We start from the raw sequence: 13,909 nt of genomic DNA, 5'->3' as shown, positions 1-13,909 counted from the left end.
AAAATGCAATGTGTACAAGTTTGGCCAAATTAGTTTGATATCTTAACAAATAATAATGTTCCTGGTAGTAAAAACACAGTCATAATGCATTAACTAACATTTTGCTGACCTTTCACAATAGCCAATTTAATGTGGATACTATATTTTGCCTAATCGTAGGCTGATTACCACTGAAAAATCTTTACTGGATTTGTATAATGAAAGCATAGTTGAGTTTTAACAGCAAGCAATCTTCATAACTTTATTTCTTTAAATAATTACTTTGCTGCTCTTGATGATAATAGAAAGCAACTGAAGTAACAACCAGTATAATTCAAAGGAATGAAACCCTCATGGTTTCAAAGCAAATTAAATTAATTACCTGATAAGCTCCCAAAATTAAGCATTATGAGTGTTTAATACTTACTTGATATAGTAGGGCACTTTGTTTGGTGATATGGCCCTTTCCCATGGGCCCTGGACAGAAGCTGTTAATTTAAAAAATGGAACATAAAATCATCACAAATGTATTTAGTTCAAATTCAAAGCAAATATTATTATTATCGTAATCTTTATGATTAAAATGTTAGATCACTGATGTAAGTCTCTTTACTCAGTTGTCCATGAAGACAGGAAGCATTAACGTGTTCTATTTTAATCTTAGTAAAATTGAACTTAAAGATAAATGCAAAATCTTTTCAGTTATTAAACAACAGAAACAGAGAACAACATCTCTCTATTCCTGGTCCTTGAAAAGGACTTGATAGATAAAGATTCCAAAACTATTCTAATCATCTAGCTGTAATAATAGTATCGAGAACTTGATACAAATGGAGGCCAACAACAGATAAATAACTGGCAGTTGTGATTTCACATTGTTATGAATATAATAATGCCATGAAAGAAATGTATTGCACAGCATATGATTTACATTTTTATTCTATAATTCTGTTTATATAGATAGTTCTCAAGTTATGATTGTAATGGAGTCTTCCCACCACAGTCATTAGTCATGATGGCAGGAAAATGAATCAGTTATGTCACCAATCAAATTTTACAATTGTTTTTGTGTTGGATATACAATGGTTGTCAAGCATTGGGGAACTTAGGTGATTCAGGCAGTTCAAATAAGTATAAAGTTTTTTTCCCCCATATTCCCCAATGGTTTTTTTTTTAAATTTTATTATTAAAATTAAAACATGTACAACATTTAATACAACATCTAGTACAATACAAAACGTAAAACATAAAATACGGGGGAAAAAACAAAGCAAACAAACAAAATCCAAACAGGTAGTAAGGATAAAAGTATCGGCGAATGTACATGGGAGTTGTATTAAGAACGAAAATTAGATCCAATTATATTTGCTCATTACCATGTTTCGAATAGTTTATCTAGAATGATTAAATGCAAGGGTTGAAATAAACGTATTGCAGAGAAATTAACAAATAATAATAAAATTCATATCCAAATATATATAAAGTCTCATGTTATTATATTAGATAAGAAGTTGCTTTATACCAGATTTGTAACAGTTCAAGATTATATCTGACATTTCAATCTTGTAGTCTGTTGTTCTCCCTTTTACTTCCTAACCAATTATAGAAAGGGTCCCAACAATTATTGAACGTAGCCAATGATTCGTTTCTAACTAGTGTAGTCAGTTTCGACATTTCTGCGCAGTATATTATTTTTTTAATTATTACTTCATTTGGAGGCAATTCATCATTTTTCCACCACTGCGCATAAGATAGTCTTGCTGCCGTTGTTAAGTGAATGATTAAGTGTACTTGGGATTTCAATAGATTTTGTCTGATTATGCCCAATAAAAAAACATTCAGGAGTTTTGTCTAGTGATAGATTTAGTATTTCATCAATCCAAATTCCAATTTTGTTCCAATATAATTTAGCTTTGGTACATTGCCACCATAGGTGGAAATAGGTGCCCAATTCTTGTTGACATTTCCAGCAATTTGGTGAGAGTTTATTATTTATTTTGGTTAGCTTAATTGGGGTAATATGCCATCGGTAAAACATTTTGACTAGATTTTCTTTATAGGATGTGGCAATAGTCAATTTATAGTTCCTACTCCAGAGTGTATGCCATTCCTCCTCTTTAATCTCATTTTTAAGGTCCAAATTCCATTTTTTGACATTAATTTTTGTGCTAAAGTTGTCTAGATCATTGTAGTTTAAGTAACCGTAAAATTTTTTGATTAGCTGATCTTGAGGGCCTGTACAAAGCTTATCTAGCAGGGCATTTTTGCTTATCCCGGTTTTGTTTTTATCTTTGTTAAATTTAGTTTGAATCTGTAGGTATTCCCACCATTCCACTTTTTGACCTAGATTTTCTAGTTCTAGCCTTGTTCTAATTGCCCCATTTGGATTTAAAATATCTTTATATCTTATTATATTGTTTCTTTTATGTAAATTAGGATGGACATAGGCTTCTAAAGGGATGTACCAGATGGGAATTCCTTTATAAAGTTTAGGTTTAATTTTTTTCCAAGTATAAATAAGCGATTTCCTAATCATGTGATTGGTGAAGTATTTATGGGTTGTCCGCTTTTCATCCCATAGATAGTAATGCCACCCTAAGTGGAGGTCATGGCCTTCTAAGTTAAGAAGTCTAATATTTGTTAGGCTCATCCAGTCTCTCGTCCATGATAAAGATGCAGCAATATGGTAGTCCTTCCAAATTGGGAGTGCCAGTCCTCCTTCTTCTTTTTTTCCTTGTAAATATTTTAATCGAATTCGGGGACGTTTATTTTGCCAGATGAAGTTGTTAGTTATTTTGGTCAGTTTATTGAAAAATTCATTTTTTAATTGTATAGGGATTGTTTGAAATAGAAACAGAATTTTGGGCAGAGTATTTAACTTTATGGCTGCAATCCTTCCAAGTAAGGAAAGTTGTAAATTTCTCCATTTTAACAAGTCAGCTTGTATTTTATCTATTAAGATATCATAGTTGTTTGATTTTAAGCTGGACACTCTATTTGTCAAATTAATGCCGAGGTATTTAATTTTTGTAACTATTTGAATATCCAGTTTAGCTGTTAAGATATCTTTCTGTGATTGTCGCATATTTTTGGTTAGAATTTGCGTTTTGGTCTTATTTATTTTGAGGCCTGCCACTGTACCGTAATCTTCCAGAACTTCTAGTAATTTGGGACCTGACTCTAAAGGGTCTTCTAAGATAAATACCAGGTCGTCCGCGAAGGCTTGAAGCTTATAGGTTTCTTTCTTACATTTTAATCCCCTTATATCTTCCTTATCTCTAATAATTCTAGTTAATACTTCAAGGGTTAAGATAAACAATAATGGGGACAGTGGACACCCTTGTCTTGTACCTTTATAAAGAGAGATTTTTGTCGATGTATCTCCATTAAGGATAATATAAGCTGATTGGACAGAGTAAATAGCTTTTATTGCATTTATGAATTTGGAGCCAAATTCCATATACTCAAGCTGTTTGATCATAAATTCCCAAGACACGTTGTCAAAAGCCTTCTGGGCATCAAGAAATATTAACGCCACTTGTTTTTCATTATGGGCTTCATAATACTCGAGCGTGTCTAACACAATTCTAATATTGTTCTTTAGCTGTCTCCCGGGAAGAAAGCCATTTTGATCCGAATGTATAAAATAATTTAGGAATCCTTTGATTCTACTTGCTAAGATGGAGGTAAAGATTTTATAATCGGCATTTAAGAGAGAAATCGGGTGGTAATTAGATATATCTATATGATCTGTATCTTTTTTTGGAATTAACGCTAAATTTGCTTCTGTCCATGAAGTTGGTATTTTACCTCTGTCTAGAGCCTCATTAAACGTTTCTAACATGGCCTTTTCCATTTCTTCGGGAAGATCTTTATAGAGTTTGGGGAGCCCATCCGGGCCCGGGGCTTTATTGTTTTTTTGACTTTTTATTGCTTCTTTTAGTTCTGTAGCGGTGATCGGTTTATTAATTGTGTCAACCATTTCCTGTGGTACTTTGGGTAGCTTGGCCTGCTCTAGAATTTCTTGAGTTTTTAGATCATGAGTATTGTTTTGTGTAATATCGGTATGTTCATAAAGTTTACTATAGAAATCGCCAGCAATCTTTTTTTTCCTTTCCAAATCATGACATAATTTCCCATTTTTGTTTTTAAGACAGTTTATAAGTTTCTTTTCTTTTTGTTTTCTGAGTTTATTGGCTAACCATTTGCTAGGTTTATTGGCATTTTCGAAATTATATTGGTTAGTTCTTTTTATTTGTTGTGCCAAATTTTGTTGGTCTATTAAATTTAGTTGATGCTTTATTTGTAGCATGTTTTGTTTAATTTCTTTTTTTGGGGGGAATTTCTGTAATTCTTCTTCTAAAGCCCTATAGTCTTCTTCTAGTTTAGCCGATTTCTGTATTTTTAATTTAAATTCTTTGGCCATATATGAAATGGCTATCCCTCTGATAACGGCTTTGGCTGTATCCCAAACATTTTGGAGACTAGTGTGGTCTTTAAGATTTTCTTGAAAGAAAAATTTCATTTCAGTTTTGAGTTTTTGCTTGAAATCTTCCTGGTTTAGTATAGATTTTTGAAGAGACCATCTACAACACTGTTTAGTTCCTTTCCAGGTTACTTTGAGCGCACTGTGGTCTGAGATGTAATTAGGATCTATCTCTATCGAATGAATTTTAGTATTAATTTCTGTTGTTGCCCAGACCATATCCAATCTTGACCAAGATTGGTGCCTATCAGAATAGAAGGTAAATTTTTTAAGGTTGGGGTTTCTGTCTCTCCAGCTATCTTTCAATTTTAGTTCTTTAATTAAATCGAAAAAGGCTTTCGGTAATATTCTTTTCTTTTGTTTGTTCATTTTATCATTCTTATAATCCAATTCATTGTTAGTTATACCGTTAAAATCTCCTAATAAACAGATATTGTCTGTGGAATATTCTTTAATGGTATTTAGTAATCTTTTATAAAATCTTTCTTGGCCTTCATTCGGAGCGTAGATATTAATTAATGTTATTGTATCCCGTTCTATGGTTAGTTCTAAAATTAGGACTTTACCCTCCCTATCTTTGTATTTCAATTTAGCTTGGATGTTAGAGTTGATGTAACATATTACACCTCTCTTTTTTTCCGCAGCTAGAGACGTGAACAGATTCCCAAGTTTGTTTCTTTTGAGTAAATGTTCAAATTTATTTTTGATATGGACTTCTTGCATTGCAATGATGTCAAAATTTAATTTAGCAATTTTGTTTAAAATTTGATTTCTTTTTTTTGGTGCATTTAATCCATTTATATTAATTGAATATAACTCAATTCCCTTGTTTGGTTTTTCTTGTGCCGAATTTAAATTATCTATACTTGGGTCTTGTAGCCCTTGTACTTCTTGTTTCTTTTGGGTATCCTGCATAGCCATTATTACCTAAAGTTAAGTTATCAATAGCCTGAGTTCCTTCCGAACTAATTGGGATCTGTTCTATAGGTTGTGCACTGGTAGATGGGAGGTTCCTTGTTCCGTTACTATCTTGTATCTCGGATGTCCGTTCAGTGGGAAAGTTTTTATCAAAAAATTCTTCTGCTTTTTCGACCGAATCAATTTTCAGCTTTTTGTCTTGCCAGGTCACGAGCATACCCTCTGGGACAAGCCATCTAAAGTTTATGTTGTGCCTGGTCAATTTGGCTGACAAAAAGGTGTATGGCCTACGTAGGTCTCTGACGTGTTTTGGGACTTGTTTTAAAATTACCAATTGTCTCCCCTTGTAATCTATGGGGTCTTCCCGTGCTCTATGAAGAATTTCGTCCCTAACTGATTTTTTGACAAACTTGATGTGAACTTCCTTGGGGAGGTTATGGCGTCTGGCGTAATTAGTATTTATTCGATAGACTTCATCGATTTCATTTAGCATTGTGTCCTTTTCAATGCCCAGAGCCTTTGAAAGAATATCGGCCATAATGTCTGGTAGGTCTTCACTTTTCTCCTCCCTAAGATTTTGAAATCTAAGATATTGATTAGCTTTTTCGCTCTCTAATTGAATTTCTGTACTTTCTAATTCTTTATTGGCATGGACTAATTTTTCTGTCAGGTCTTCCATTTGTTTATGATCCTGATCAATTCTATCTTCTAAGACCTGAATTCTTTGTTCTTGTTTAATCATCTGCTGTTGGAAGGCCTCATGCCTTTTATCCATGTTTTGCATCCTTTCTTTTAACTCGGATGTATTGTTCCTCACCTCGCCTAATTCTTTTTTTATGTCTTGATGGTTCTTGAGCATTAACTCCTGCATTTGAAGCAGCGTAGCTTGGAGGTCTTTATAGGAATTAGACCTTTCTCTAGGTAACATATCTTCCAGAGATCTCTGGGTAGAGGGACTTGGTATGGCTGAGGTAGAATGAGTAATTGATTTCTTCCCAGATCCCAATCTGGACAAATTAGAGAGGCTTGTCATTTTTGCGATGGACCACCAGCTAGCCCATTTATACAATTGTCTAATGGTCCGATCCAGAATTTAATATAAGTAGAATGTATTGTTGAACTTTTAGGTATTGTAAAGACTGAAGGGCAATTCAAGTTAAATCTATTGAAAAACCTTGAAAAACCTTAGAACAAATAGCAAGGGGAGATAGTAAATAGCTAAAGGGAATAGAAAGAGAGATGAGAAATAAGAAAATAGTGGGGTAAATTAGTTTCAGTTATTTTGTGTAAATATAAAATTTGAAAGTAATTCTTCCCTCTAATGAAAGAGAAGAAAAAAGGAAAAAAGGAGCCGAGTCCCCGCTGGGATAGACCTCCAGCCTGACTCCGGAGGTGAGAGGTCCGGTGTCGAGATGGCAGTGTCGGGGAACGAGACAGCTTTTTTTGGGAAGGAATGGAGCCCAGTGACGGTGGCCAGCTTCAACGCCAATGGATGAATGAAGACATCTAGGGGCAATAATTTAGCCCCCTCCACTGTATGGCACCAGTGGGTGAGAGCTGCTGGGGGCCAGGGGGAGATTAAAAAACAACAACAACAAAAAACTAAGAACTGAGGATTATTTCTCCAACTTCCCCCCCTCCCCTCTTAACCTTGATTCCTGATTTGTGTGTATCACCACTGAGGAACTATGCCCCCTTATGGATTGTGGATGGATTGAAGAACTATGTGGATTGTGGATGGATTGAAGAACTATCCCCCTTGTGGTCTGATTTTAAAAAGACAGCTAGGAAGAGAGGAGGTTTAACATCAAGACTCTTTGAACTAGACTAAGACCTTAGACCATGGAGACCAAGGAACATCGTACCTGGACTGACTGATTGATTACTGATGATTATAAAATGTTTTAAGATCTGATTTTATACCATCAAAGAAAATCAATTTTTACTAATTTATAATTTTTATCCTATATTTATATAAGTATAATTTTAATGTTTTAGTGTTTTAAATTTTTTATCAATTGTTATTTTATACTGTTATAAATTTAATTGTTTTTTAATATAATTGGGGTGCTAAGTAATGGATGACTGGGATAAGTATACTTGTGGGTATGAATGGAATGATTGGTATAATTGGGTTGGTGGGTGGGTGGGGGGTTATGGTATGGATGAGTGGTTTGATAGTAGTGTGAATGATAGATTTGGCCCACCTGACGCTCGGGAGACGGGAGAGGAAGGGGCACCGATCTCTGGGGTGGCAGAGGGTCGGAATATCCCTGTGTTGCTGGGGAGAGGCAGATATGGCGGGGGCCACAGAGCTAGCCGTTCCAGGGGAACGAGGGACCGTTGCTTAATAAGGGTCCCTTGTTCTGGCTCTGTGAGCCCAATCTTGGGTACTGGTGATGAGTGTAACTCTGGCCCTGGACTCAGGTTGCTGCTGCTTAACGCCAGGTCGGTGGTAAATAAAGCTCTCCTCATCCGGGATTTGATCCTGGATGAGGAGGCCGACCTGGCGTGTATTACCGAAAGCTGGCTGGGCCCGGAGGGAGGTGTTCCTCTCTCTGAAATTTGCCCAGCCGGGTTTCGGATATGGCATCAACCTCGACCCCAGGGAAGGGGGGGAGGAGTGGCTATTATAGCCAGGGAGAGCCTTTGCCTGCGTAGACTCATTGCTCCGGAAATTGCGGGTTGCGAGTCTCTCTTGTTGAAGTTGGACTTAGGGGTCCAGGTGGGCTTATTTCTCACGTACCTGCCTCCCAGCTGCGTGTCAAAAGCCCTGCCTGTGCTACTCGAGGAGGTAGCCGGGTTGGCGGTGGAGTTCCCCGGACTCATTGTCCTGGGGGACTTCAACCTGCCGTCACTCGGCGAAACCTCTGGGTTGGCACAGGAGTTCATGGCCACCATGACAGCCATGGACCTGACTCAAGTAGTACAGGGTCCGACTCACGAGGGAGGGCACGCGCCTGACATGGTATTCCTTTCCGAGCAATTGAGAAATGGTCTGAGACTAAGGGGCTTAGAAGCATTGCCTTTGTCATGGTCAGACCATTTTCTACTACGGCTTGACTTCCTGGCTCCAATCCTTCCCCACAGGGAGGCGGAACCAATGAAGATGTTCCGCCCCAGACGCCTGATGGACCCAGAGGGCTTTCAGACGGCACTTGGGGTTATTCCAGAGGCACTCATCCACAGTTCGGCGGAGTCTCTTGCGGAGGCCTGGAATACGGCTGCTGCGGAGGCTCTCGACCGGATTGCGCCTTTGCGACCTCTCCGTGGCACTAGACCCCGTAGAGCCCCATGGTTCAACGAGGAGCTCCGGGAGTTGAAATGCCAAAAGAGACGTCTAGAGAAGCGATGGAGTAAGAGTAGGTCTGAATCTGATCGAACACTTGTAAGAGCTTTTATTAAGACTTACAAAGTGGCGCTCAAGGCGGCAAGATGCGCGTACCATGCCGCCTTGATTGCATCAGCGGAATCCCGCCCGGCCGCTCTGTTTAGGGTGACCCGCTCCCTTCTTAATCAGGAGGGAGTTGGGGAGCCCTTGCAGAGTAGCGCTGAGGAGTTTAACACGTTTTTCGCTGATAAAGTCGCTCAGATCAGGGCCGACCTCGACTCCAATTGTAAAACAGAGTCGACTGACAATGAGTCAGTCGAGGTGACTGGGGCACGTACTTGTCCACCTGTCTGGGAAGAGTTTGATCTGGTGACACCTGATGAAGTGGACAAGTTCATTGGAGCTGTGAGTTCCGCCACCTGTCTACTGGATCCGTGTCCCTCCTGGTTGGTCTCGGCCAGCAGGGAGGTGACACGGAGCTGGGCCCAGGAGATTCCCAATGCTTCCTTGGGGAGGGGAGTTTTTCCAACACTCTATAAAGAAGCGCTTGTGCGCCCCCTCCTCAAGAAGCCTTCCCTGGACCCAGCCGTACTTAACAACTATCGTCCAGTCTCCAACCTTCCCTTTATGGGGAAGGTTGTTGAGAAGGTGGTGGCACTCCAGCTCCAGCGGTCCTTGGAAGAAGCCGATTATCTAGGTCCCCAGCAGTTGGGTTTCAGGCCCGGTTACAGCACGGAAACCGCTTTGGTCGCGTTGATGGATGATCTCTGGCGGGCCCGGGACAGGGGTTTATCCTCTGTCCTGGTGCTCCTCGATCTCTCAGCGGCTTTCGATACCATCGACCATGGTATCCTTCTGCACCGGTTGGAGGGGTTGGGGGTGGGAGGCACTGTGCTTCAGTGGTTCTCCTCCTACCTCTCTGGCCGGTCGCAGTCGGTGTTAGTGGGGGGTCAGAGGTCGGCTCCGAGGTCTCTCCCTTGTGGAGTGCCTCAGGGGTCGGTCCTCTCCCCCTTGCTATTTAACATCTACATGAAGCCACTGGGTGAGATCATCCAAGGACATGGGGTGAGGTATCATCAATATGCCGATGATACCCAGCTTTACATCTCCACCCCATGCCCAGTCAACGAAGCGGTGGAAGTGATGTGCTGGTGCCTGGAGGCTGTTGGGGCCTGGATGGGTGTCAACAGACTCAAACTCAACCCGGATAAGACGGAGTGGCTGTAGGTTTTGCCTCCCAAGGACAATCCCATCTGTCCGTCCATTACCCTAGGGGGGAAATTATTGACCCCCTCAGAGAGGGTTCGCAACTTGGGCGTCCTCCTCGATCCACAGCTCACATTAGAAAACCATCTCTCAGCTGTGGCGAGGGGGGCGTTTGCCCAGGTTCGCCTGGTGCACCAGTTGCGGCCCTATCTGGACCGGGACTCATTGCTCACAGTCACTCATGCCCTCATCACCTCGAGGTTCGACTACTGTAATGCTCTCTACATGGGGCTACCTTTGAAAAGTGTTCGGAAACTTCAGATCGTGCAGAATGCAGCTGCGAGAGCAGTCATGGGCTTACCTAGGTATGCCCATGTTTCACCATCACTCCGCAGTCTGCATTGGCTGCCGATCAGTTTCCGGTCACAATTCAAAGTGTTGGTTATGACCTTTAAAGCCCTTCATGGCAGAATATCTCCGAGACCGCCTTCTGCCGCACGAATCCCAGCGACCGATTAGGTCCCACAGAGTGGGCCTCCTCTGGGTCCCGTCAACTAAACAATGTCGGTTGGCGGGCCCCAGGGGGAGAGCCTTCTCTGTGGCGGCACCGACTCTCTGGAACCAACTCCCCCCGGAGATCAGAACTGCCCCTACTCTTCCTGCCTTCCGTAAACTCCTCAAAACCCACCTTTGCCGTCAGGCATGGGGGAACTAAACATCTCCCCCTGGGCACATTTAATTTATACATGGTATGCCTGTGTGTGTGTCTGTTAGTATATGGGGTTTTTTAAATCTTTAAATATTTTGAAATATTTGAATTATTTATGATTTGTTTTACACTTGTTGTGAGCCGCCCCGAGTCTTCGGAGAAGGGCGGCATACAAATCCAAATAATAAATAATAAAAATAAATAAAAAGAAAAGGAACAGATTCTAGCAGATTTTGTGTTAATTAATTATATATATTGTATTAATTGAGTATATATAGATTATATAGAGTATATATATATTACAAAGAAAATATTGCCTTATCTTAATTATAGTTAGCTTCTAAAGTAAGTTGTCATTTACTAAAGACCAATAGAAAATTAACAAAAACAAAATAGTATATATAAACTAAATCAGATTATTACAGTAAGTAAATCTTATCTTATATTTCTATTATTAACCTATAGTAACCTTATAATTAATAGTTAATATTCAAGAGGAAAAATCACTTGGATATAGTTTTTATATGGTTTTTATATGGTTTTTTTCAATACATTTCAAAATACTTTCATAATACAATAAAAACAGTATCGAGTTAGTAAGCCAATTATAATTGCTCCCCCAAAAAATTATTAGTTCCCAATTAATTACTTTCTGTATTCATCAAACCCACCAAACCTTGACCTCCAATTTTGTCATCTAGATACATAATTTTCTTCTAATTTAATTCAAACTTGATTTACTTTAAACGTTATTAAATTAATCAATATCCTTTTACTAATTCAGGCATGCCATCGTGCCTACTCCTCCTTCTTATGTATTCTCCAAAACCCTTACAAGAGAAAAAGACTATCCACTAAAAAAGATAATAAAAAAGAAAATTATAGACCAAAAAAGAAGGGAAAGAAAAAAACAAAGGAAAAAACAAACAAAGAAAAGACCAAACTCTATTACTATAACATTAAATAAATTAATCAATCCATTATTTTAAATCTTCAATGATTAAACATTCATTTATTTATTTATTTATTTATTGGATTTGTATGCCGCCCCTCTCCAGAGACTCGGGGCGGCTAACAGCAACAATAACCTAACAATAGTAACCTGATATTAGAAATGATTAAAAATCCATTAATATAAAAACCAAACGTACATACATACATACCATGCATAGAATTGTAAAGGCCCAGGGGGAAAGAGGATCTCAATTCCCCCATGCCTGGCAGCAGAGGTGGGTTTTAAGTTGCTTACGAAAGGCAAGGAGGGTGGGGGCAGTTCTAATCTCTGGGGGGAGTTGGTTCCAGAGGGCCGGGGCCACCACAGAGAAGGCTCTTATATTCCATATAATAATTATTATTCAATTTTTTATCACTTCATTATCATTAACTTTCCCAATCTTTCATAATTCCAATAATCCAGTAATCCAAATAATCTATCTATTTCTATATAGTTCTATGCTTTAGTAGAATTTCATAAACTCAAGTACAGTGGTACCTCGGTACTCGAACGCTTTGGTTCTCGTACATTTCGGATACCGAACAAAATTTTCGGCAAAAATTTGCTTCGGTATCTGAACAAAAATTCGGATACCGAACAGCCACAGAAAATTTTGTTTATTATCCGAAATGCTACAAGATCTGAGGGGACGGGGTGAGACGGAATGGGAGTCGGAATCCGACATGCCCATCCTGGCCACCCACTAAACAGCCTCCCATGTCTCTAGTCTAAACGCTCCAAGCTGTAGGAAGGGATCTGAGGCGGCGTCAGACCCAACTTTTTTGCCTAACTTTTTTTTTTGCTCTCTTCCCCCAGCCACGCTGCTCTCCGTTTCTATTCCGAACTCGGCTTCTAGTCCGCCATGAGGCTGTGGCGCGCCGCTCGCGCTGCGCAGTAGTTAACTCGCCCCGCTTCCTAAGTCCGGACAGGCCACGGTGCCTCGAGCCCCTCATGGAGTACCTCACCACCTTCACGGGCAAGAGCGGCCGCCTGCTGAGGGGTACCGCCAACCGTCTCTGGGGCGCCGTCCCCAGCGTGGGGAGCCTCCACCAAGACCACTTCCAGGATCCCCAACACGACGGGGTTCCCTCGCCGCCTGCTTGGCAAGATAACTTGGTCCCAGTTGGGCCGGCGGGTTTCGGGAGGGAGGGAGTAGAATGGTTTCCTTCGTAACTGGTCAGTCAGAGAGAAACAAAACTTCCTCCCTCGCTCCCCCCTCCCTCGTGGGGGGACCCAGAATGCGCGACTCCTAAAAAGTTGTGTTTCCCAGCCTTTTGTGGAGGGCACTAAGCAGCGCCAGGAACGTCAGCAGCTTCCCTTTCTCATATGACGTTCCCGGCGCTGCTGCTGCTTGAAGGAAAGCCGCCCTCGCTGAGGAGAAAGTTGGTGTAGCTGCTTAAAGGGAAGAAGGAGCCCCCGAAACTGCCGGTATTGCAGCTGCCTCCACCCTTCCTACACCTTTCCGCTCCAAGCTGTAGGCAGTTTCGGGGGCTCCTTCTTCCCTTTAAACAGCTACACCAACTTTCTCCTTCTCGGCGAGGGTGGCTTTCCTTCGAGCAGCAGCAGCGCCGGGAACGTCAGCAGCTTCCCTTTCTCATGTGACGTTCCCGGCGCTGCTGCTGCTTGAAGGAAAGCCGCCCTCGCTGAGAAGGAGAAAGTTGGTGTAGCTGCTTAAAGGGAAGAAGGAGCCCCCGAAACTGCCGGTATTGCAGCTGCCCCCACCCTTCCTCAGATCTTTATCCCATAGGAAATAAAGGAAATAGGGGCTGGAAACCAATTAAACCCATTTCCATTATTTCCTATGGGATAAATTAATTCGGTACTTGACCAAATCGGTTCTCGACCACACTTCTGGAACGAATTGTGGTCGAGAACCGAGGTACCACTGTATATCTTAAAAAAACAACACCCAAATAAATCTAACTACATCATTTCATAATTAATGCATATTTAATAATCTATCATTCCTCCTCAAAGTACAATCTGTGTCAATCATTAAGGCTCTTGTTTCTTGTCATCTTAAAACCCAATATTTTCTCCTTCCCTCTCTTTCTACAAGAATACAGAATCTTTTTCATTTTCATTATAATACTCTGCTGTCTCCGGGGTGTCAGGTCATATCTATTCTTCATTTTATTAGTGCTTAATATAATGCATAAATCATCAAGTATTTGACCATCAACCTACTCTTCAATCAAACTGTTTTCTGATTCATTTGTCTTTTTAAATTGCTTGCCATCCTCTTTGATTTCATTAGGCATAAAACCCACTATTTCATCAATGTTA

The 13,909-nt window shown here is 40.4% G+C and overlaps 1 protein-coding gene across 1 annotated transcript in view; it reads right to left on the bottom strand.

Annotated features, from left to right (window-relative positions):
- LOC139155665 (dystrophin-like) overlaps positions 1-13,909 on the bottom strand; it is a gene marked incomplete at its 3' end in the record, with an annotated part of 302,221 nt that overhangs the window by 195,743 nt on the left and 92,569 nt on the right. Inside the window, exon 4 of the mRNA XM_070730905.1 lies at positions 407-467. Coding sequence (XP_070587006.1) covers positions 407-467 — 61 coding nt within the window. The remainder of the gene's footprint in view (positions 1-406; positions 468-13,909) is intronic.

The sequence above is a fragment of the Erythrolamprus reginae genome, unplaced genomic scaffold (genome assembly GCF_031021105.1).
Source record: "Erythrolamprus reginae isolate rEryReg1 unplaced genomic scaffold, rEryReg1.hap1 H_41, whole genome shotgun sequence".
NCBI lineage: Eukaryota > Metazoa > Chordata > Lepidosauria > Squamata > Dipsadidae > Erythrolamprus > Erythrolamprus reginae.
Note: the sequence above shows the minus strand (reverse complement) of the source record. Positions and strands in the feature narration are given on the sequence as shown.